We start from the raw sequence: 24,715 nt of genomic DNA, 5'->3' as shown, positions 1-24,715 counted from the left end.
AGGAAAGGAGATGGAGACACAGAGAGAGAAGGAAAGGAGAGGAGGAAAGGAGATGGAGACACAGAGAGAGAGAAGGAAAGGAGAGGAGGAAAGGAGATGGAGACACAGAGAGAGGAGGAAAGGAGATGGAGACACAGAGAGAGAAGGAAAGGAGAGGAGGAAAGGAGAGAAGGAAAGGAGATGGAGACACAGAGAGAGGAAGAGTCAGGGGATAAGCTGAAATGGAGAAGAAAGAGCATCCATTGGGATGCACGCACGCACACAAGCATTTACGCATGCACGCACGCATGCACGCACGCATGCACGCACACACCCTTCCATCTCAGATGAATATTTTATGAAATATTGATTGCATATAGTTGTTTATAGCTGCTGACACCCAACTCCTCTGCAACCAAAAAACAAATTAAAACCTCAACTGTCGACTATATGCTCACATTGGTATAACTGAAAAGAAATGTAGATGAATTAAACATCTATTAAATGCCTCTTAAAAGAACTTGAAGAGATAAAGCAAGATCCCGTCTCTAAAGATGGAATTAAGAAAGACAATTTTACGAGATGCCTGTTTTCAGATTCTTGCTGAATGGCCCATTTCACAATATTAATATTGCATCGTAATTACCTTATTAATGCATTATTGAATGTGTTTCTCGCTTAAATGTTGCAGGACTGATTTGAGTTTCTTTGTGGGCCGTTGGGTAGCTTAATCTATAACAATATACATCAAAGTATCAGTGAATGTAAGTGTTGTGTATAAATTATCTAAGTTCGCTGTCAAATCATTGTTTTAAAAGAGTGAAATGTACAATATTGTGAGCTTGTAGATCGGCTATTTTCAGCATGCAAGTGTAACATGACTTATACTGGATCTCTTGCCCACTAGTCCCTTCCTAACATTTTAGTCTAGTTTTTATTTGTCGACAAAATTGACAGTATATTTAGTCACAGTTTTAGTCGCCATAGCTTAGTTTTCATTTAGTTTCCATTTACAGTAGTTCTCGTCAGTGAAAAGATGTAGTCGACATAATTTTAGTCGACGAAAACAACACTGCTGTAATCTATAGTGTAATCAATGTGTTCGCTCGTCTTTTCCAGGGACATATTACTGTATAGATAGATAGATAGATAGATAGATAGATAGATAGATAGATAGATAGATAGATAGATAGATAGATAGATAGATAGATAGATAGATAGATAGATAGATAGATAGATAGATAGATAGATAGATAGATCTACAAGTAGCTCTTACAGCAGGCCGCGAGCTCTAATTCCTGTGAACCCATTTTGGTGTTAGCATTATGTTATGCTTTAGCTATTGAAAAATAGCAGATCTACAAGCTCATATAGGCGCGCCACCGAGTGGCGCGCTATGAGCTTGTAGGTCTGCTATTTTTGAAAAATCGAAGAATAGTAAACATATAGCTTTTTCAGAAAACTGTCATTTTCAAACAGACATTTTTAGAATCTGATCTCAGGTCAGAATGGCTTAAATATTTCAACTGTGCCTAATATATGCGCCTCATTTAACTTGTCACAATGACGTAATATAGAAGCATAATGGAATAGATTTAGACCCATGGGAGGAAACATCAGTTCTGCTCACAGCAGCTACAGTACAGTAGGTACAGTACAGTATATACAGCAGGCCTGGCAAGGATATTTGAATATGGTCATTAGAGGCAGCTGCTCGCATTGTACTCTATTTCCCTCGTGTGCTTTGTGTGTGTGTGTGTGTGTGTGTGTGTGTGTGTGTGTGTGTGTGTGTGTGTGTGTGTCTTTCATTGTTTGTGTTTGTTTGTCTGTCTGTCTGCATGTGTGTGTGTGTGTGTGTGTGTGTGTGTGTGTGTGTGTGCATGTGTGTGTGTGTGTGTGTGTGTGTGTGTGTGTGTGTGTGTGTGTGTGTGTGTGCGTGCGTGTGTGTGTGTGTGTGTGTGACATGCCTATTGTACCATGAAAACACATGGCATGATTTTGTAAGTGTATAACTCTACTGCACCTATACGCTATTTGTGTCCTTGTAAACTGTACATGTATGCATCTCCTTTGTGTGAACATAAATACATGGTGCAAATGTGTGACTGTGTGTGTGACTGTGTGTGTGTGTGTGTGTGTGTGTGTGTGTGTGTAAAAATATTTTTTTTTATCCCACGATTTTGTAACCCATTTTTCACCCCTGTGTCAATCATCTAATGTGATCCTGGGCTCTACACACCCTCCACCAACCTAGTCCCCATATATGGGGGACAAGGGGAGACCAACCTAGTCCCCATATATGGGGCACAAGGGGAGACCAACCTAGTCCCCATATATGGGGGACAAGGGGAGACCAACCTAGTCCCCATATATGGGGGACAAGGGGAGACCAACCTAGTCCCCATATATGGGGGACAAGGGGAGAGCAACCTAGTCCCCATATATGGGGGACAAGGGGAGACCAACCTAGTCCCCATATATGGGGGACAAGGGGAGACCAACCTAGTCCCCATATATGGGGGACAAGGGGAGACCAACCTAGTCCCCATATATGGGGGACAAGGGGAGACCAACCTAGTCCCCATATATGGGGGACAAGGGGAGACCAACCTAGTCCCCACATATGGGGGACAAGGGGAGACCAACCTAGTCCCCATATATGGGGGACAAGGGGAGACCAACCTAGTCCCCATATATGGGGGACAAGGGGAGACCAACCTAGTCCCCATGTATGGGGCACAAGGGGAGACCAACCTAGTCCCCATGTATGGGGCACAAGGGGAGAGCAACCTAGTCCCCATATATGGGGGACAAGGGGAGACCAACCTAGTCCCCATATATGGGGGACAAGGGGAGACCAACCTAGTCCCCATATATGGGGGACAAGGGGAGAGCAACGGACTTGAACTCATGCTTCCTTCATGCCTGAGTGTCCAAGTTGCTCCTTTACACCTGACAGGGGGGAGTTTCCCTGGTTGGACGTAGCGCGTGGAAGGAACACGTTACTCCAACCAGTTCCTTTCTGTGTGTGACTGTGACTGTGTGTGTGTGTGTGTGTGTGTGTGTGTGTGTGTGTGTGTGTGTGTGTGTGTGTGTGTGTGTGTGTGTGTGTCCGTGTGACGCGTGCGCTCAGATCTCGGACGCCCTGATCAAGCGAGTGACGTCATCTCAGGACCAGTGGGTGAAAGGGGCTCTGGAGCCCAAAGTGGGCCCCGACTACGACCTGGCGCTCAACACCGACGCTCTGCTGCAGAGCATCCTGACACTGGACTTCTGCCAGAGCAGAGGTACTGAAGACAGGCCGCTCATTTCTATTTCAGTCTTTGGCCTGAAACTTCATTTAGTTTTAGTCACATTTTAGTCACCTTACCTGGAAATGTCTTAGTGTTAGTCTAGTTTTAGTCGACTAAATGTCATAAGATTTTAGTCGACTAAAAATCTACAGTTGATTTAGTCGACTAAAATGTGTTTCGGCGGGTCTTGATGCCGTCGTAATGAGTGTTTTTACACTTGCTGAAAATAGCTGATCTACAAGCTCACAACGCGTCGCAACCAGCATGCCAAGTGTAAAATTACTTACTGGATCTCTTCCAGTATATTTAGTCTTAGTTTTTAGTCATCGTAGCTTAGTTTTCATTTAGTTTCCATTTGTTTTTGTCAGTGCAAAAAGGTAGTCGACGAACATTTTTCGTCTTAGTTTTAGTCGACGAAACTGCATTTGAAGACAGTGTACGGGTGTTTCTTCATTTTCAAATCTATTTTTTCTCAGACTACGGCGGAAGATTGGGAGATCTCTCTGTGACACTCGTCTTTACTGTTGAATGGTTTAACTATCTATCTGTTCTGTTCTACAAACATGTCCTGGCAGGACAGGTGTCTCTGTTAAGTTCCGAAATAATTTTTTGAGGGGCTCTAGCCCCTCCTATATAGAGCTTTTTGTCCTAACTCGTGTCACGTTTGCCATTGACAATGAAAGGAGAATTTACGTCATACAGTACAGTTTGTGTCTGAGCAAATCGGCTAATCGGCTATGTACTGTATATAATATGTACTGTATATAATATGTACTGTATATAATCCTCGTTAATATGATTTGCGTCGGTATAACATGACCCAGAAGTGGTACAGTGTGGGGCATTGTGTAATAATGCCTCATCTCAGTGACGTGAAAAATAACTACTAGGGCATGCTGTTGACGAATGAATTCATGAGGAAGTATATTATATTTTTTTATTGGATGATGTATGATGATAAGAGCGCCCCTCACTTCACACAGGTGTGATATTTATTTTGTTGCATCAGCCCCATAGAAACCGCTGGTTTCCTCAGGGACCAATAGCAGTAGTTCTGGGTGCCAGGGACCAATAGCAGGGCTATAGCAGTACTTCTGCTACTCAGGGACCAATAGCAGGGCTATAGAGCGTCGCAGTCCCTCCCCCTTTCAGAACAACGAGTGGCCCAGGAAATGAATCCCAATGCATTTTTCCCCATAGGCATTTCGTGCTTTATTTATTTAAAGACCTTTTAAGCGTCGTACGAAGCCAACTCTTGTCGTGACAAATCATGACAACACACACAATATTTCGGGCCAAACAAAGAATTAGAAAGTAGAAAAAAAACGGCAGGTTACAACCCTTTTTTTTGTCGTTTTACTTCTTTGTAATTCTTTGTTTGGCCCGAAATATTGTGTGTGTTGTTGTCATGATTTGTCACGACAAGAGTTGGCTTCGTATACGGCGCTTAAAAGGTCTTTAAATAAATAAAGCACGAACTGCCTATATGGGACAAACGCATTGGGATTCATTTCCTGGGCCACTCGTTGTTCTGAAAGGGGGAGGGACTGCGACGCTCTATAGCAGTAGTTCTGGGTGCCAGAGAACTATAGTTGTGTTGTGAAATGTGGTGGCCTGGTGTGACCGGTTGCCTCTATGACTAACTCAGCTAAATGTGGGGGCCTGGTGTGACCGGCTGCCTCTATGACTAACTCAGCTAAATGTGGGGGCCTGGTGTGACCGGCTGCCTCTATAACTAAATGTGGGGGCCTGGTGTGACCAGCTGCCTCTATGACTAACTCAGCTAAATGTGGTGGCCTGGTGTGACCGGCTGCCTCTATAACTAACTCAGCTAAATGTGGTGGCCTGGTGTGACCAGCTGCCTCTATGACTAACTCAGCTAAATGTGGGGGCCTGGTGTGACCGGCTGCCTCTATGACTAACTCAGCTAAATGTGGGGGCCTGGTGTGACCGGCTGCCTCTATGACTAACTCAGCTAAATGTGGTGGCCTGGTGTGACCGGCTGCCTCTATGACTAACTCAGCTAAATGTGGTGGCCTGGTGTGACCGGCTGCCTCCATGACTAACTCAGCTAAATGTGGTGGCCTGGTGTGACCGGCTGCCTCTATAACTAACTCAGCTAAATGTGGGGGCCTGGTGTGACCGGCTGCCTCTATAACTAACTCAGCTAAATGTGGTGGCCTGGTGTGACCGGCTGCCTCTATGACTAACTCAGCTAAATGTGGTGGCCTGGTGTGACCGGCTGCCTCTATGACTAACTCAGCTAAATGTGGTGGCCTGGTGTGACCGGCTGCCTCTATAACTAACTCAGCTAAATGTGGTGGCCTGGTGTGACCGGCTGCCTCTATGACTAACTCAGCTAAATGTGGTGGCCTGGTGTGACCGGCTGCCTCCATGACTAACTCAGCTAAATGTGGTGGCCTGGTGTGACCGGCTGCCTCTATAACTAACTCAGCTAAATGTGGTGGCCTGGTGTGACCGGCTGCCTCTATGACTAACTCAGCTAAATGTGGTGGCCTGGTGTGACCGGCTGCCTCCATGACTAACTCAGCTAAATGTGGTGGCCTGGTGTGACCGGCTGCCTCTATGACTAACTCAGCTAAATGTGGTGGCCTGGTGTGACCGGCTGCCTCTATAACTAACTCAGCTAAATGTGGTGGCCTGGTGTGACCGGCTGCCTCTATGACTAACTCAGCTAAATGTGGTGGCCTGGTGTGACCGGCTGCCTCCATGACTAACTCAGCTAAATGTGGTGGCCTGGTGTGACCGGCTGCCTCTATAACTAACTCAGCTAAATGTGGTGGCCTGGTGTGACCGGCTGCCTCTATGACTAACTCAGCTAAATGTGGTGGCCTGGTGTGACCGGCTGCCTCCATGACTAACTCAGCTAAATGTGGTGGCCTGGTGTGACCGGCTGCCTCTATGACTAACTCAGCTAAATGTGGGGGCCTGGTGTGACCGGCTGCCTCTATGACTAACTCAGCTAAATGTGGTGGCCTGGTGTGACCGGCTGCCTCTATGACTAACTCAGCTAAATGTGGGGGCCTGGTGTGACCAGCTGCCTCTATGACTAACTCAGCTAAATGTGGTGGCCTGGTGTGACCGGCTGCCTCTATGACTAACTCAGCTAAATGTGGTGGCCTGGTGTGACCGGCTGCCTCTATGACTAACTCAGCTAAATGTGGGGGCCTGGTGTGACCGGCTGCCTCTATAACTAACTCAGCTAAATGTGGTGGCCTGGTGTGACCGGCTGCCTCTATAACTAACTCAGCTAAATGTGGTGGCCTGGTGTGACCGGCTGCCTCTATGACTAACTCAGCTAAATGTGGTGGCCTGGTGTGACCGGCTGCCTCTATAACTAACTCAGCTAAATGTGGTGGCCTGGTGTGACCGGCTGCCTCTATGACTAACTCAGCTAAATGTGGTGGCCTGGTGTGACCGGCTGCCTCTATGACTAACTCAGCTAAATGTGGGGGCCTGGTGTGACCGGCTGCCTCTATAACTAACTCAGCTAAATGTGGTGGCCTGGTGTGACCGGCTGCCTCTATAACTAACTCAGCTAAATGTGGTGGCCTGGTGTGACCGGCTGCCTCTATGACTAACTCACAGCTCTCTGTGAAGCTAATCTCGGCGTCTTCAGAAGCCAAGCTTCTGATCGTCACTCCACTTTGTTCTCTGAACTCGGCAGACGAGCGAGCAGAGAAAACATCAAACCCATCTGTGCAGATCTTCCGTCTCCGTCCCTAGAGAGATATTCCTTTAGAAACACAATGAGTGCCGAAATTGCGCGAAATTCATTAATCAGGGCGAGTATACCTGTCAACGGAATCAACTGTGTTTTACGGTGAGGTTGCTTTTAGGAAGCAAGTTGGAGGCCAGTCGGCCTGCCGAGTGGTGGAAGCACCATAGATGGTAAATGGTAAATTTATATAGCGCCTTTAGCCAAGGCGCTTTACAGAGATTGTGCATTACATTCACCCATTCACACACACACACATTCACACACATTCATACACTGATGGCGGTGTAAACCATGCAAGGCACCAACCAGCACATCAGGAGCAATCAGGGGTTCAGAGTCTTTGCTCAAGGACACTTCGACACTAACTCTGGGGGAGCCCGCCCGGGTTCGAACCCGGCAACCATCCGGCCACTCTATACCGCTGAGCCACCGCTGCCCCCCCCCCCCCATCCTTGTTGCACAATGGATCAGATCACAAGCTCAGGCACGACCAATCAGAACATGAGCGGTTTAGTCTAACAGTTAGACAGAAGAATGAACAAAATATAAGAACACATTACAGGCTATATATTACACCCACTACACCTATACTGTTAAGACTGTTTCCATTCTATTCAATGTCCTTATCGACTCCTTTGGCCTCTGCTTCCAGCTGAGCCTCTTCTTTTGTATTAAAAAACAAAAAACAAAAAAAGGAACAAATCCCAAACCATTATTCCCAGATGTGCAGGAGACTCCGTTAGTGAAACAAAAGCAGGCGGCAGGTGTTAAGGCTGAGAGCGAGACAGAATGCCTGCTCCAGCTCCCTGTTAAGGCTGAGAGCGAGACAGAATGCCTGCTCCAGCTCCCTGGAGGTATTTCAGAGATACTTATAAACTATTCCACAATATCCACCCGTTTATTTTCATCCCTTTTGCATGGTTCCCTGATGACCTTGACAGCTTATCTCTCCTCTCCCCGGTGCCCCCCCCCCCCCCCCCCCACGCACCGTCTTCTAGATAAAAGACACCCAACAGTTTTAAACGGTTCTGACCTGAGATCAGATTCTAAAAATGTCTTCTATACATCCTGACAGTTTTCTAAAAAAAAAGCTATGTTTTTATATGTCAGTCGTTCTTCGATTTTTCAAAAATAGCAGACCTACAAGAGTGGCGCGCTATGAGCTTGTAGATCTGCTATTTTTCAATAGCTAAAGCATAACGTAATGCTAACACCAAAAGGGGTTCCCACCCAAAATGGGTTAAATACCTCAAATCCCTAAAGCCTTTCTATCTTCAGGGGCCCCAATTTGTCGTAACTCTTAACGCAAAAAAAAGTTAAAAAGTTAAAAAGAAAACATAGCAATTTCCTTCACTGTCGGACCATCGACCCGTCAGACTCAGTGGCGTGCACAGATAGACACTAGGGGGTGCTAAAGCACGTTTTGGCAATGTGCCCTTTTTCTTTCTTTTATACAGTGTACACTGTACAGTATGTGGACCATGGTGACATTGATCAAGTCTTGATAAAAAGCTTCTAATATATTATTTATGCCCCAAAATCTAGAAATCTCACACTATTAAAGGAGAATTCCATACTAAAAGGCTTTCTTAACCTTTCTTTGTAGTTGTTACGTCCCCATCAAAGAGGTCCAGGTGTTATTTTGTGCAAAAGCTCCTTATTGGCTATTTCCCCTACCATAAGCCCTACATGAATTGCATTGAATTGAATGGGAATTGAATGGGGCTATGGGGTGTTATGCTAATTCGCTTATTTCCATCGCTCAAAATTATAATTTCTTTGTATATATCCTCTCTTCATAATGTAAATAATATCCCAAGCGGCACACTTTACTACTTCTTTCAATGGAAATAAGCGAACTAGCACAACACCCCATAGCCCCATTCAATTCCCATTCAATGCAATGCAATTCATTGAGGGCCTATGGTAGGGAAATAGCCAATAAGGAGTTTTTGCACAAAAAAACACCTGGACCTCTTTGGTGGGGACGTAACGACTACAAAGAAAGGTAAGAAAGATATGAAAGCATTCTAGCATGGAATTCTCCTTTAAGGCAACCGGGCGGTTCCACGCACTGCACAAGGTGCCCAGCTTTTTTCACTTGAGCACCACCTGCCCCTCTAAATGCCTGTGCACGCCACTGGTCGGACTATTTACGTTGAAAAAGAGACATGCACCCAAACATTTCACTGGTCGTAAAAACATCCTCTCTTCACTGTTATGCGCGAGAATCCAAAGACAGCCACGTTAATGGCTACAGAGGTTTTCTCCAAGAAATGACGGAGACATCACGGTCGGAGATATGTGCAGAACAACACCCCCCTCTGTTTCCCCACGTCCACCTCAAGCCTACGTATACAGCCCCTCTCTCTCCTCTCCTCTCCTCTCCTCTCCTCTCCTCTCCTCTCCTCTCCTCTCCTCTCCTCTCCTCTCCTCTCCTCTCCTCTCCTCTCCTCTCCTCTCCTCTCCTCTCCCCTCCCCTCCCCTCTCCCCTCCCCTCCCCTCCCCTCCCCTCCCCTCCCCTCCCCTCCCCTCCCCTCCCTCTCTCTCCTCTCTCCTCTCCTCTCCTCTCCTCTCCTCTCCTCTCCTCTCCTCTCCCCTCCCCTCCCCTCCCCTCCCCTCCCCTCCCCTCCTCTCCCCTCCTCTCCTCTCCTCTCCTCTCCTCTCCTCTCCTCTCCTCTCCTCTCCTCTCCTCTCCTCTCCTCTCCTCTCCTCTCTCTCTCTCTCTCTCTCTCTCCTCTCCTCTCCTCTCCTCTCCTCTCCTCTCCTCTCCTCTCCTCTCCTCTCCTCTCCTCTCCTCTCCTCTCCTCTCCTCTCCTCTCCTCTTCTCTCTCCTCTCCTCTCCTCTCCTCTCCCCTAAACCCAGCCCGTCATGTCAGTTACTGTAGGCACTGGCCCTGTGTCACCAATGTCTGCCACCGTCCCCTCTCCTCACTCCTCCTGTGTTTATGACCGTTAAGTTATCGACAACCAGAGTCGAGAAAAGTGATGCAACTGACCGTTGGAAAAAAAAACAGCCCTCCTCTTCTTTGTATAGAGCGGCGAAGTCCTGATAAACGTCACGCGCTCATCCCCTGGTTCACGGACCCTAACACAGGGTCCTCCTCCCTAAGAATCGTTTCATATTAAGAATTGTGATCTAAAAATAAACAAACTGTCTCGGTGATATTGTCGGGGAGGTGTTGTCTGTATCGTTTACGACTATCAGTCAGTCAGTCGAAGTTGATACAGTCTGTTTCTAGTGAAAATGGCTGGGTTCACTAAACTGCCTCCCCCTGGCCATCCGGGGCGCCTGATGGAGGGGAAATGAACTGGTTGGAATAACGTGTTCCTTCCACGCGCTACGTCCAACCAGGGAAACTCCCCCAGTCCCCCCTGTCAGGTGTAAAGGAGCAACTTGGACACTCAGGCATGAAGGAAGCATGAGTTCAAGTCCGTTGCTCTCCCCTTGTCCCCCATATATGGGGACTAGGTTGGTCTCCCCTTGTCCCCCATATATGGGGACTAGGTTGGTCTCCCCTTGTCCCCCATATATGGGGACTAGGTTGGTCTCCCCTTGTCCCCCATATATGGGGACTAGGTTGGCGGAGGGTGTGTAGAGCCCAGGATCACATTAGATGATTGACACAGGGGTGAAAAATGGGTTACAAAATCGTGGGATAAAAATTATATAAAAAAAAAAGAAAAAGGCTGGGTTTCCCGAACACATTTAGTGTAAGACTTGTAGTGCTGCATATGCTCAGATGCCCTAGAACTAGAGGGCATCTGAGTAGGCCTGAGGCCTACCATTGCGTGGCACACACCTATGCACGGAATGTCTATGTTCACAGGCTTCTGTGTGCGGCCTAGAGGGCATCTGAGCATGTGCGGCACTACAAGTCTTACACTGAATGCGTTCGGGAAACCCAGCCATTGTAACTAATTCAACATTAGTGTTTTCCCTCGTTGAATTCTTCATATCCATAATATGAGTGAAACGGCCGGGATGATTTGTTTATATTTCAAACGCAGTTCTATATCTAAAGAGGATATCTAAAATAAAATCCCCCTTTAAAAAAAAAAGAAAGTACATGTCATGAACCCGTGGACTTATAGCGCCCTCTAGCGATATTGACGTCAGACTTCGGTGCTCTATATGCTGAGTTATTGTGTTGTCCATTTGATTTATTACGTTTTCTGTCGGCTCTAATTATGGAGCCACGTCTTCACACGATGTAATCTGTGACTGATTCACTGCCGTTGAGTCCATGACCGACTCAATTCTCTGTTTACCTCCCACTAAACGCACATAAACACTAACCTGACGCTGCCAGATGAGGGCGGTATTGGGTAACCATGTTCCCCAACAATAAGCTGTGAAACAAATTTGTGTAGCAAGCTTCTTGGATCTGGCAGCGTCAGGTTACATAAACACTGCATCAATGTATTCCCCTTTCAGATGTTTAAAGGTTTTATGACATTCATTTTCATTTATTTTTCTTTTTCTTTTTTCTTTTAGGTTTTATGACCTCAATTACACCCAAAAAACCTGAACTTTGAACATTCAGTGGATTTTCTGTGGTCTGAAGTTTTCTTTGGGGTTTTTTGGGCCTTTTGAGCTACAATGAAAACAGTCAACACAGTGAAAACAGTGACATCTGCTGGCAAATCCCATTGACATATATGGGATTTGCAGTAAGTGATGTCACTTACTGCCGGCAAATCAGAGCACCTGTTTGAGCCAGAAAACCCCCAGATCACAGAAAATCTACTGAATGTTAAAAGTTCATGTTTTTTTGGGTGCAATTGAGATTAGAAAACCTAAAAAAAAACAAGAACAATTCCAAAACCTTTTTTTTAATGTCACAATCCCTTTAAAGACAAGCAGTCCGCTGAAGGGCAGTCCGTCCGTCGGAAAGCTCCGGTACAACAACTACAACATGACGTCACTCGCTGAAACTTCTGAAACGCATTCCTCCCGAATTTTTTGTTCGGAAAGCTGCGCCCCTCCCAGATCTGTTGTGACTCTCCGAACTCTATACTTCGGAGAAGGAAATTAAAGTCTGATCTTTTTCCGACGAAAAGTTCGGTGGTCGGAGAGAGTATACGGACTGCCCCTTTAACCCATTCTGACCGGGAACCCATTTTGGTGTTAGCATCATGTCATGCTTTAGCTATTGAAAAATAGCAGATCTACAAGCTACGAGCTTGTAGATCTGCTATTTTCTCAAAAAGCGAAGAACGACTGACATTTTTTTAGAATCTGATCTCAGGTCAGAATGGGTTATAATCAGACCAGTTTGTGTGTCCCAGTGGAAACCTCGTGTGAATCTGATCTCAGGTCAGAATGGGATAATGTGTCCCTGTGGTGTGTATTTTCGCTCTGTGTGTCTTCATATCTCTGACGTCATTCTTTCCGTCCGTCCGTCCGTCCAGTGGAGACGGCTCCCTCGGTGCCCAGCGCTCCTCTGCTGCAGCTGGAGAAGTGCTGCACGAGGAACAACAGCGCCACTCTGGCCTGGAGGGTCACTGCGCCTCCCAGCATGCCCGTCGAGGGCTACGTGCTGGAGCTGGACGACGGCAACGGAGGACAGTACAGGGTCAGTGTGCACGCACACACGCACGCACGCACGCGCGCATGAACGCACGCACGCACGGACGCACGCACGCACGCACGGACGCACGCACGCACGCGCGCATGAACGCACGCACGCACGCACGGACGCACGCACACACACACACACGCACACACGCATGCACACACGCACGCGCGCGCATGCACACACGCCAAGGTTATAATGGATAATCCATATGTCTCTCTCTGTGCTCTAACTAAATGGCCCGGTGTGTGTGTGTGTGTGTGTGTGTGTGTGTGTGTGTGTGTGTGTGTGTGTGTGGGCATGCGCGTGTGCGTGTGTGTGTGTGTGTGTATAGGGGCGGTGTACGTACATATCAGCATTGTATGTAGATGTCTGTAAGTTCCTGACCGGCATTGTTTGTACATGTTTTATAACGTGTGGTGTGTCAACAGATGTGGGTATGCGACCTGAATATGTCGTGTGTGTGTGTGTGTGTGTGTGTGTGTGTGTGTGTGTGTGGGCGTGCATGCGCGCGTGTGTGTGTGTGTGTGTGTGTGTGTCCCAGGAGGTGTACGTGGGGAAGGAGACGGTGTGCACGGTGGACGGGCTCCATTTTAACTCCTCCTACAACGCCAGGGTCAAAGTGTACAACGCCCACGGCGTGGGACCGTACAGCAAGACCGTGGTGCTGAGGACCTCTGACGGTACGTACAGTAACAGTAGACAGGGTCAAAGGTCAAAGGTTACAACGCCCACGGCGTGGGACCGTACAGCAAGACCGTGGTGCTGAGGACCTCTGACGGTACGTACAGTAACAGTAGACAGGGTCAAAGGTCAAAGTGTACAACGCCCACGGCGTGGGACCGTACAGCAAGACCGTGGTGCTGAGGACCTCTGACGGTACGTACAGTAACAGTAGACAGGGTCAAAGGTCAAAGGTTACAACGCCCACGGCGTGGGACCGTACAGCAAGACCGTGGTGCTGCGGACCTCTGACGGTATGTTATATTACTTTATATTTGGAATATATTTCTTATTACGTACTTATTACCTTCATTTATCAAGTAATATATTGTATTACATGTTACTGTCTGAGCAAGAGTAAATATATTAATATTACTATTACATATTACTTTTTTTTTTTTAACCCATCCTGAACGGGAACCCATTTTGGTGTTAGCATCATGTTATGCTTTAGCTATTGAAAAATAGCAGATCTACAAGCTCATAGCGCGCCACCGAGTGGCGCGCTATGAGCTTGTAGGTCTGCTATTTTTGAAAAATCGAAGAACGACTGACATAGAAACATAGCTTTTTCAGAAAACTGTCATTTTCAAACATACGTTTTTAGAATCTGATCTCAGGTCAGAATGGGTAAAATGCTCAAATCGAACAATTCAATCATTATGAATGATACATTGCGTATCTACAATAAGGCCGCCTAGCCAAATCCATTTGAAAACACGACTGACAAACACCAGACCTGAGAACTATTAGTGGGGAGCGGAAATACACGTCATTCTTTAAAGGAGAATTCCATGCTAGAATGCTTTCTTACCTTTCTTACCTTTCTTTGTAGTCGTTACGTCCCCACCATAGCCAAAACTCCTTATTGGCTATTTTCCCTACCATAAGCCCTAAATGAATTGCATTGCATTGAATGGGAATTGAACGGGGCTATGGGGTGTTATGCTAGTTCACTTATTTCCATCGAAAGAAGTAGTAAAGTGTGCCGCTTGGGATATTATTTACATCATGAAGAGAGGATATATACAAAGAAATTATAATTTTGAGCGATGGAAATAAGTGAATTAGCACAACACCCCATAGCCCCCATTCAATTCCCGTTCAATTCAATGCAATTCATTTAGGGCTTATGGTAGGGGAAATAGCCAATAAGGAGCTTTTGCACAAAATAACACCTGGACCTCTTTGGTGGGGACGTAACAACTACAAAGAAAGGTAAGAAAGCCTTTTAGTATGGAATTCTCCTTTAACTTCTGCAGTTGTCACATAATGTCACAAGACAGAGCCACGGGGCAACGAGACAGACAGAAAGTAATACAGAAAGATTTTTAGAACATATTACATATTACTTAATTTTTGTTAAGTAAGTAATGTATTCTATAGAGCACCGAAGTCTGACGTCACTTTCAGTAGAGGGCGTCAGTCCCCAGGTTCATGTATTTGTTTAGTTGCATTGAAATCGCCATAGGAGGATTTTTAGATCGCTTCATATAAGAACTGTGTTTGAAAAATAAACATGTCACCCCGGCCGCTTCACTCATATGGATATGAAGAATCAACTGACTGAGAGAAAACGCTAATGTTACTGCTGCTGAATGAGTTAGAGTTTCGCTAGAAACAGACTGTATCATATATGAGTGACTGACTGTCGCAAACGATACAGAGACACCTCCCTGACAATATAACGATACAGAGACACCTCCCTGACAATATAACGATACAGAGACACCTCCCTGACAATATAACGATACAGACACACCTCCCTGACAATATAACGATACAGAGACACCTCCCTGACAATATAACGATACAGAGACACCTCCCTGACAATATAACGATACAGAGACACCTCCCTGACAATATAACGATACAGAGACACCTCCCTGACAATATAACGATACAGACACACCTCCCTGACAATATAACGATACAGAGACACCTCCCTGACAATATAACGATACAGAGACACCTCCCTGACAATATAACGATACAGAGACACCTCCCTGACAATATAACGATACAGAGACACCTCCCTGACAATATAACGATACAGAGACACCTCCCTGACAATATAACGATACAGAGACACCTCCCTGACAATATAACGACACAGAGACACCTCCCTGACAATAACGCCGAGACAGCTTGTTTATTTTTGGACCACAACGCTTATAGTAGACGATATTAAGATCACCCCATGTTATTCTCCATAGAGAAATTACTTCCGCGAACCAGGGGGAATCGAAGGGATGAGCGAGTTACGTCAGGACTTCGGTGCTCTATTACAAGTTACCGTATTCCGGTAATATATTACGCAATATATTAAGTTACGTAGTAGTAGTCTTATGTTCCTGTATTTTATTTATGTACCTGTATTTTCCAAAGCACTGACTTTTCATTTAGTTTTTGGAAAAAGGCTTTTATATTACAGGCTGGTATATAAAGGACAGACAGACAGACAGACAGACAGACAGACAGACAGACAGACAGACAGACAGACAGACAGACAGACAGACAGACAGACAGACAGACAGACAGACACCTCTCTGCGGTCCCTAGGCAAATTTAAAAAAAAATATATATATATATATTTCTTTATTTTTTGCATCAGGTCAGGCCAGCAAAAAATAAATCTCTCCTAAGCTCAGGCCAGGCCTAACCTGACTCTGCCAGATGGGGGCGGTATTGGGTAAAGGCCAGGCCAGCCACAGTCAATTTCAATTCAATTCAGGTAGTGTTGCTGCAGCACAACTACATTGTGTGTCTTGTGTTAATGGAGGGAAGAAGTTAATAATATAAATAACATCAGATGGTACATTTCTCATGTGAAATTGCTGCAAAGGCCCCCAAAATGTCCCCCCAGGGCCCCCAAAATGTCCCCCAACAGACAGACAGACAGACAGACAGACAGACAGACAGACAGACAGACAGACAGACAGACAGACAGACAGACAGACAGACAGACAGACAGAGAGACAGACAGACAGACAGACAGACAGACAGACAGACAGACAGACAGACAGACAGACAGACAGACAGACAGACAGACAGCGCACTAATAACTCACATCACATTTGCCGCACAAAGCAAATGGCAATAAGGTGCTGTTGCAAAATGAACATTCTTCTTCACACAGATTTTGTAAATGAAGATATGAAGCGTGGTATCAGTGTGTATGTGTATGTGTGTGCGTGTGCGTGTGCGTGTGCGTGTGCGTGTGTGTGTGTGTGTGTGTGTGTGTGTGTGTGTGTGTGTGTGTGTGTGTGTGTGTGTGTGTACGTGTGTCAGAGAGAGTATGCGTGTGTGTGTGTGCGTGTGCGTGTCAGAGTATGAGAGTGTGTAAATATTTGATGTCACCTCCCCTGCTGTGGCCCTCCATGTGGTAGATATATCTGATGAATAAGCAGTTACTGTACATCTTTACATCTTTACACTGTACATCCTGAGTGTTCATAACAACCATGTACACAGTCAGAGTTAACCCATTCTGACCTGAGATCAGATTCTACAAATGTCTTCTACATCCTGACAGTTTTCTGAAAAAGCTGCATGTTTCTGTGTCAGTGGTTCTGCTATTTTTTTTTCAAAAATAGCAGACCTACAAGCTCATATCGCGCCACTTGGTGGCGCGCTATGAGCTTGTAGATCTGCTATTTTTCAATAGCTAAAGCATAGCGTAATGTTAACACCAAAATGGGTTAAAGAAGAATACTGGATTAAGCTTTTTTTCTCCTTTTTTACCTTAATCTGAAAAGATTAAGGTAAAAGAAGAAAGAAATCAAATATTCATTTCAGCTGCCCTGCCCCCCCTTTCCTATACAAACCCGTACCATATGTTGCTACTATAGGGCTGTCAGAGTTAACGCACTATTAACTAGTTAACTCACAATCCTTTTAATGGCACTCATTTTTTTAATGCGCGATTAACGAACTGTGAAGTTTGACAGAATGGTTGAGAGACGCATGCATGTGAATGCAGGCAGTCAGTGAGCCCCGCCTCTCTCTCCCCCTCTCTCTCTCTCTCTCCCAGTGAGTCTACACAATTAGAAAACTTAGAAAACATGTTATTTTGATCAACATGGCCTGTTATCTCTCGTAATGGTGCCATTGGCCAACATCAATACAGTTCTTTAGTTTGGGTCTGGAAGGCTAAATGTCATCAAATGGTGGTTCCGTGGCTCAAATGCAGAATAAATAATGGGCCTTGATATGAAAAATCTTGAAAACCACTGATTTAAGGTATATTTAGAACGTATACAAAATATGCGATTAATTTGCGATTAATCACAGTTAACTATGGACAATCATGCGATTAATCGAGTTAAATATTTTAATCGATTGACAGCCCTAGTTGCTACTACTGTATGTCAGGCAAAACATTCCATCATTTTATAGCAAAATAATTAGTGATGGGACGCTGGTAGATCGGCTACTTTCACTGTTTGTCATAAATATGACAAATAAATATAACATTATTGAATTAGATGTGTTCTACAGTCCAGGGATGTCAAACTCAAATACACGGTGGGCCAAAATAAAGAAATTGGTAGAAGTCGAGGGCCGGACTGAGTTTCAACACACAAATAGCAAAAAAGTAAATGCATTTAAAACTGAAAATGCATTATTATTATTAAAGGAGAATTCCATACTAAAAGGCTTTCTTACCTTTCTTTGTAAGTAAGTTCTTTAATTCGCTTATTTCCATCACTCAAAATTATAATTTCTTTGTATATATCCTCTCTTCATAATGTAAATAATATCCCAAGCGGCACACTTTACTACTTATTTCGATGGAAATAAGCAAACTAGCATAACACCCCATAGCCCCATTCAATTCAATGCAATTCATTTAGGGCTTATGGTAGGGGGAATAGCCAATAAGGAGCTTTTGCACAAAATAACACCTGGACCTCTTTGGTGGGGACGTAACAACTACAAAGAAAGGTAAGAAAGCCTTTTAGTATGGAATTCTCCTTTAAGCTCAGTTTCCTGTTCTATGATCCTCACAAAGCAGGACTTGTAGTATTATGGTGGTCCGTGCAATAATATACCAGAGGGCCAGTTCTTTTCTTTAAGATGTTTTTTTGCGGCTTACGCCTTTTATTGGTTGTTTGAAGGGACAGACAGTAGGCTGACAGGAAACGGGAGAGAGATGGGGGGGGGGGGGAGACATGCAGTAAAGGCCGTGTCGGGCTCGGGAGTCGAACCCGCGGCCACACTGCGACTGGATCACCAGTCGGGTGCCCAGACGGTTACGCCACCGCCTGGGCATGGGGGCCAGTTCTAATACTAATTAAATATCATCCCACGGGCCAAAGATAATTGGCCTGATTTGGCCCCCGGGCCTAATTGAGTTTGACAAATATGTTCTACTATAAAATGCCAAAAGTATTGACTTTTTGGTGTCCATACCCTCCTCTCTGCCCCTCCCCTCCCCCTCCAGTGGCGTGGTTCACCTTTGACCCTACGTCCGCCCACCGCGACATCGTCCTGTCCAACGAGAACCAGACGGTCAGCTGCAACAGCTACGACGACCGCGTGGTGCTGGGGACGGCCGCTTTCTCTAAGGTAAACACTGCTTTCTCTAAGGTAAACACTGGGGACGGCCGCTTTCTCTAAGGTAAACACTGGGGACGGCCGCTTTCTCTAAGGTAAACACTGGGGACGGCCGCTTTCTCTAAGGTAAACACTGCTTTCTCTAAGGTAAACACTGCTTTCTCTAAGGTAAACACTGCTTTCTCTAAGGTAAACACTGCTTTCTCTAAGGTAAACACTGCTTTCTCTAAGGTAAACACTGCTTTCTCTAAGGTAACCGCTGCTTTCTCTAAGGTAAACACTGCTTTCTCTAAGGTAAACACTGCTTTCTCTAAGGTAAACACTGCTTTCTCTAAGGTAAACACTGGGGACGGCCGCTTTCTCTAAGGTAAACACTGCTTTCTCTAAGGTAAACACTGGGGACGGCCGCTTTCTCTAAGGTAAACGCTGCTTTCTCTAAGGTAAACGCTGCTTTCTCTAAGGTAAACGCTGCTTTCTCTAAGGTAAACACTGCTTTCTCTAAGGTAAACACTGCTTTCTCTAAGGTAAACACTGCTTTCTCTAAGGTAAACACTGCTTTCTCTAAGGTAAACACTGCTTTCTCTAAGGTAAACACTGCTTTCTCTAAGGTAAACACTGCTTTCTCTAAGGTAAACGCTGCTTTCTCTAAGGTAAACGCTGCTTTCTCTAAGGTAAACACTGCTTTCTCTAAGGTAAACACTGCTTTCTCTAAGGTAAACACTGCTTTCTCTAAGGTAAACACTGGGGACGGCCGCTTTCTCTAAGGTAAACACTGCTTTCTCTAAGGTAAACACTGCTTTCTCTAAGGTAAACACTGCTTTCTCTAAGGTAAACACTGGGGACGGCCGCTTTCTCTAAGGTAAACACTGCTTTCTCTAAGGTAAACACTGCTTTCTCTAAGGTAAACACTGCTTTCTCTAAGGTAAACACTGGGGACGGCCGCTTTCTCTAAGGTAAACACTGCTTTCTCTAAGGTAAACACTGCTTTCTCTAAGGTAAACACTGCTTTCTCTAAGGTAAACACTGCTTTCTCTAAGGTAAACACTGGGGACCGCCGCTTTCTCTAAGGTAAACACTGGGGACTGCCGCTTTCTCTAAGGTAAACACTGCTTTCTCTAAGGTAAACACTGCTTTATCTAAGGTAAACACTGCTTTCTCTAAGGTAAACACTGCTTTCTCTAAGGTAAACACTGCTTTCTCTAAGGTAAACACTGCTTTCTCTAAGGTAAACACTGCTTTCTCTAAGGTAAACACTGCTTTCTCTAAGGTAAACACTGCTTTCTCTAAGGTAAACACTGCTTTCTCTAAGGTAAACACTGCTTTCTATAAGGTAAACACTGCTTTCTCTAAGGTAAACACTGCTTTTTCTAAGGTAAACACTGCTTTCTCTAAGGTAACCACTGCTTTCTCTAAGGTAAACACTGCTTTCTCTAAGGTAAACACTGCTTTCTCTAAAGTAAACACTGCTTTCTCTAAGGTAAACACTGCTTTCTCTAAGGTAAACACTGCTTTCTCTAAGGTAAACACTGCTTTCTCTAAGGTAAACACTGCTTTCTCTAAGGTAAACACTGCTTTCTCTAAGGTAAAGACTGCTTTCTCTAAGGTAAACACTGCTTTCTCTAAGGTAAACACTGCTTTCTCTAAGGTAAACACTGCTTTCTCTAAGGTAAACACTGCTTTCTCTAAGGTAACCGCTGCTTTCTCTAAGGTAAACACTGCTTTCTCTAAGGTAAACACTGCTTTCTCTAAGGTAAACACTGCTTTCTCTAAGGTAAACACTGCTTTCTCTAAGGTAAACACTGCTTTCTCTAAGGTATACACTGCTTTCTCTAAGGTAACCACTGGGGCCCGCCGCTTTCTCTAAGGTAAACACTGCTTTCTCTAAGGTAAACACTGGGGACCGCCGCTTTCTCTAAGTTAACCGTATTTTTATGTTTACTGACGGAAGCGGTCGCAAAACGCTCGCCGCGGTGCTCAGGCTCACTGCTGGCTGCCCGCTGTAGCCTGCAGCAGAGCGGCCAGGAGCCCACTCAGCCCAGCACACACACACCAGGTGTCAGGTTTCAAGTGAATGGGAATAAAGTTTCAATAGTTGTCACCGTACAATACTTTAAAACAGTTGTCATGTTGCACACAATCAATTTGGTCACAGCAGACGCCTGTAGAAACCCCTCTCCTCCCTGGCACGGGTACAATAATTAGCCATGTGCTATATGACGTTTTGTTTACCCTGCGACAGGGGGACTGAGAGGGTTTTCTCGTCAGCGAAAGGTCAAGCGGCCAGTGGCTTTAACCTATTCTGACCTGAGATCAGATTCTAAAAATGTCTTCTACATCCTCACAGTTTTCCATTCTGACCTGAGATCAGATTCTAAAAATGTCTTCTACATCCTGACAGTTTTCCATTCTGACCTGAGATCAGATTAAAAAAATGTCAGTCGTTTTCAAAAAATAGCAGACCTACAAGCTCGTAGCGCGCCACTCGGTGGCGCGCTACGAGCTTGTAGATCTGCTATTTTTCAATAGCTAAAGCATAACATGATGCTATAACACCAAAATGGGTTCCCGTTCAGAATGGGTTAAACAGTATAGGTACAGTTGTTCACATTTTGGGACTGACAGTCACTCATCCCGGTGTCCGGGGTTGTCCTCCTCCTCCCTCCCTATAGGGCGTCCACTACTGGGAGGTGAGCATCGATCGCTACGACAACCACCCCGACCCGGCGTTCGGAGTGGCGCGCATCAACACCGTGAAGGACCTGATGCTGGGGAAGGACGACAAGGCCTGGGCCATGTATGTGGACAACAACCGCTCCTGGTTCATGCACAACAACTCACACACCAACAGGTACGCACACACACACACACACACACACACACACACACACACACACACACACACACACACACACACACACACACACACACACACACGCACACGCTATGAGCTTGTAGATCTGCTATTTTTCAATAGCTAAAGCACGACATGATGCTATAACACCAAAAGGGGTTCCCGCCCCAAAATGGATTAATGTTTGTGTTGTCTGAATACAAACATTACATAATTATATTTCTTACATGAACAACTTTGATATGACTTTGATATGGTGGAATCACAAAGTGAATATCTCCGTCTCTCTCTCTCTCTCTCTGTGCGTGTGCGTGCGTGGATGTGTGTGTGCGTGTGTGTGTGTGTGTGTGTGTGTGCGTGGATGTGCGTGCGTGCGTGCGTGCGTGCGTGTGTGTGTGTGTGTGTGTGTGTGTGTGTGCGTGTGTGTGTGTGTGTGTGTGTGTGTGTGTGCGTGTGTGTGTGTGTGTGTGTGTGTGCGTGTGTGTGTGTGTGTAGGGCTGAGGGGGGCATCAGTAAGGGCGCTACGGTGGGCATCCTGTTGGACCTGACCAAACACACGCTGACCTTCTTCGTTAACAAGGAGCAGCATGGACCAATCGCCTTCGAGAACCTAGAGGGAGTCTTCATGCCGGCGGTCAGCCTCAATCGAAACGTACAGGTCAGTGTGTGTGTGTGTGTGTGTGTGTGCGTGTGTGTGTGTGTGTGTGTGTGTGCATGAGCAACGTTAGACTGGGTCTATAATATATGTATGCAGATTGTGTATGAATGCATAATTGGCGTATCCTGACAGTTTTCTGAGAAAAAATATGTTTCTATAATGTCAGTCGTTCTTCGATTTTTCAAAAATAGCAGACCTACAAGCTGAGTGGCGCGCTACGAGCTTGTAGGTCTGCTATTTTTGAAAAATCTTGTAGATGAGCTTGTAGATCTGCTAATTTTCAATAGCTAAAGCATGACATGATGCTGACACCAAAAGGGGTTCCCGCGCAAAATGGGGGTACCGTCCTAAAGTCGGCTCTTCGGTGCTACTGAACATTTCTGACGAGCCGAAATCATTTGGGCACTACAGCGCCGAAACAGCGGTAAAAACAGGAGTATGAATCGGCCCTTATTAGTCCATGAGCCAGAACTCCAACATTGGAACGTTAATTATTAGTTGAGTGGGAAAAACTATATCTATATTAGATTACTATCACCATGAAACTGCCCCTGCACTTGATTATTACACGAAGACAACGATGTGTTGTGTTACAAATTTCAAATGTTTAAATATGCAAATGAGGCATTATTATAGGAAAATAGGCAAAACAAGCTATACTACTGTGGAAGGGTTATTAATATTATATATTCATTTACTTATATTGATCCTTATAAAGAATGTAATATATAGTTTTGCCCACTCAATTCATAATTAACCAAAAATAACTGAACTGGCATTGGGATGGGGGCGCCACCAGGGGGCACCAGGGGACCAATTGGAAAGACAATGGAAAAAATAACCAAAGCAAAACAAAAAACAAAGAACAAAAATGGCTAAAACTCACAACAACACATTGGCTATTATGGGCAGTTAGATAAAAGAGGAAAACAAAAAACGAATACAAATAAAAATGTTTGTTGGCGTATTTATCAAACCGAGGGTATCTGTACACGTGGTTATGCCTTACTATCGCATATAAACATTTAGAAATTATGTTTATTTTGTATATATATATATAGCCTACTGTAGTATTGAAGGTATCTGTATACATGGTTATGCCTAATCGCATATAAACATTTATAAATTATGTTTATTTTGCTATTGCTGCTATAGTAGCCTACATATACATGGTATCTGCATACCAAACATGGTTAATATGGGGTAGCGCATATATGAGTTGTTAATGTTAAACCTTGGTCACCTCACCAACGGAGCGGTGGTGGTCACCTCACCACCGGAGCGGTGGTCACCTCACCACCGGAGCGGTGGTGATCAGCTGACCACCGGAGCGGTGGTGGTCACCTCACCACCGGAGCGGTGGTGGTCACCTCACCACCGGAGCGGTGGTGGTCACCTCACCACCGGAGCGGTGGTGGTCACCTCACCACCGGAGCGGTGGTGGTCACCTCACCACCGGAGCGGTGGTGGTCACCTCACCACCGGAGCGGTGGTGGTCACCTCACCACCGGAGCGGTGGTGGTCACCTCACCACCGGAGCGGTAGTGGTCACCTCACCACCGGAAATCCAGACTATATAAATAGGCCTTAGGCGTGACTATAGCCTACATACATTATATAGTTCAAGGATAATCTCTGTCATTTTAAGTGATATTCTCATCAGAGGTTTGTCTACCCACAGGTCACCCTGCTGACAGGCCTGGACGTGCCAAAGAATACCCAACAGTAGGAGCTGCCATCCGGGCCGGCCTTCCACCTCCAGATGGCGCCGTGGCTGCACACACATGAACAGCAAAATACAGGGGCTGCTCCCCCCCCCCCCCCCCCCCCCCAGGGTGGAACCATTCATTCCAAAAATATCAGACGTGATTCCACTTTTTCTGCCCTTCTGTCAGACAACCCTCCTCAAAGTGCCCTGCACCATGTGGGTGGGTCTTGGATATTTCAACATGGAATGTGCTTCGCAATGGATTACGGAAAGTTACAAGATTTTGTTTGGAAAGTGTTGTGGAATATACCGAATACCGTACGTACTAGGACTGAACTTAATAAAAGGCTGTGAAAGTCACACTTCAGAGGAAAGTACTGGGTTCCTTTGTTACTCGTTCATATACCCACCATCGTCACTCTGCGATCTGGGCAACCCAGAAAAACAAGCGCCCGCTTTTCCTTTTGAATTTGACGGAGTCAACATGTCTGTCTGTCTGTCGAGAGAGAGAGACTATACTCTGGCTGTGACCCTATAGCCTGGCCTATAGCCAGCGTGCTTTCTGGTCTGGAGCAGCCCCTGGAGAATATTGGTCAGATCAGAGCCCCCCCCTCACCTCCCCT

At 45.5% G+C, this 24,715-nt stretch overlaps 1 protein-coding gene across 1 annotated transcript in view; it reads left to right on the top strand.

The window, feature by feature from the left end:
* trim67 (tripartite motif containing 67) overlaps positions 1–24,113 on the top strand; it is a gene marked incomplete at both ends in the record, with an annotated part of 103,522 nt that extends 79,409 nt beyond the window's left edge. The window contains 7 exons of the mRNA XM_083791025.1: positions 3,113–3,266; positions 12,430–12,593; positions 13,138–13,276; positions 18,763–18,887; positions 21,545–21,723; positions 22,222–22,384; positions 24,066–24,113. Of these exons, the coding sequence (XP_083647151.1) occupies positions 3,113–3,266; positions 12,430–12,593; positions 13,138–13,276; positions 18,763–18,887; positions 21,545–21,723; positions 22,222–22,384; positions 24,066–24,113 (972 nt within the window). The remainder of the gene's footprint in view (positions 1–3,112; positions 3,267–12,429; positions 12,594–13,137; positions 13,277–18,762; positions 18,888–21,544; positions 21,724–22,221; positions 22,385–24,065) is intronic.
* Positions 24,114–24,715: the final 602 nt, after the last annotated feature.

This window comes from Protomyctophum parallelum, assembly GCF_964188405.1.
Source record: "Protomyctophum parallelum genome assembly, chromosome: 19".
Taxonomy (NCBI): domain Eukaryota; kingdom Metazoa; phylum Chordata; class Actinopteri; order Myctophiformes; family Myctophidae; genus Protomyctophum; species Protomyctophum parallelum.
The sequence above is the reverse complement of the archived record's forward strand: the minus strand, read 5'-3'. Positions and strand labels throughout refer to the sequence as shown.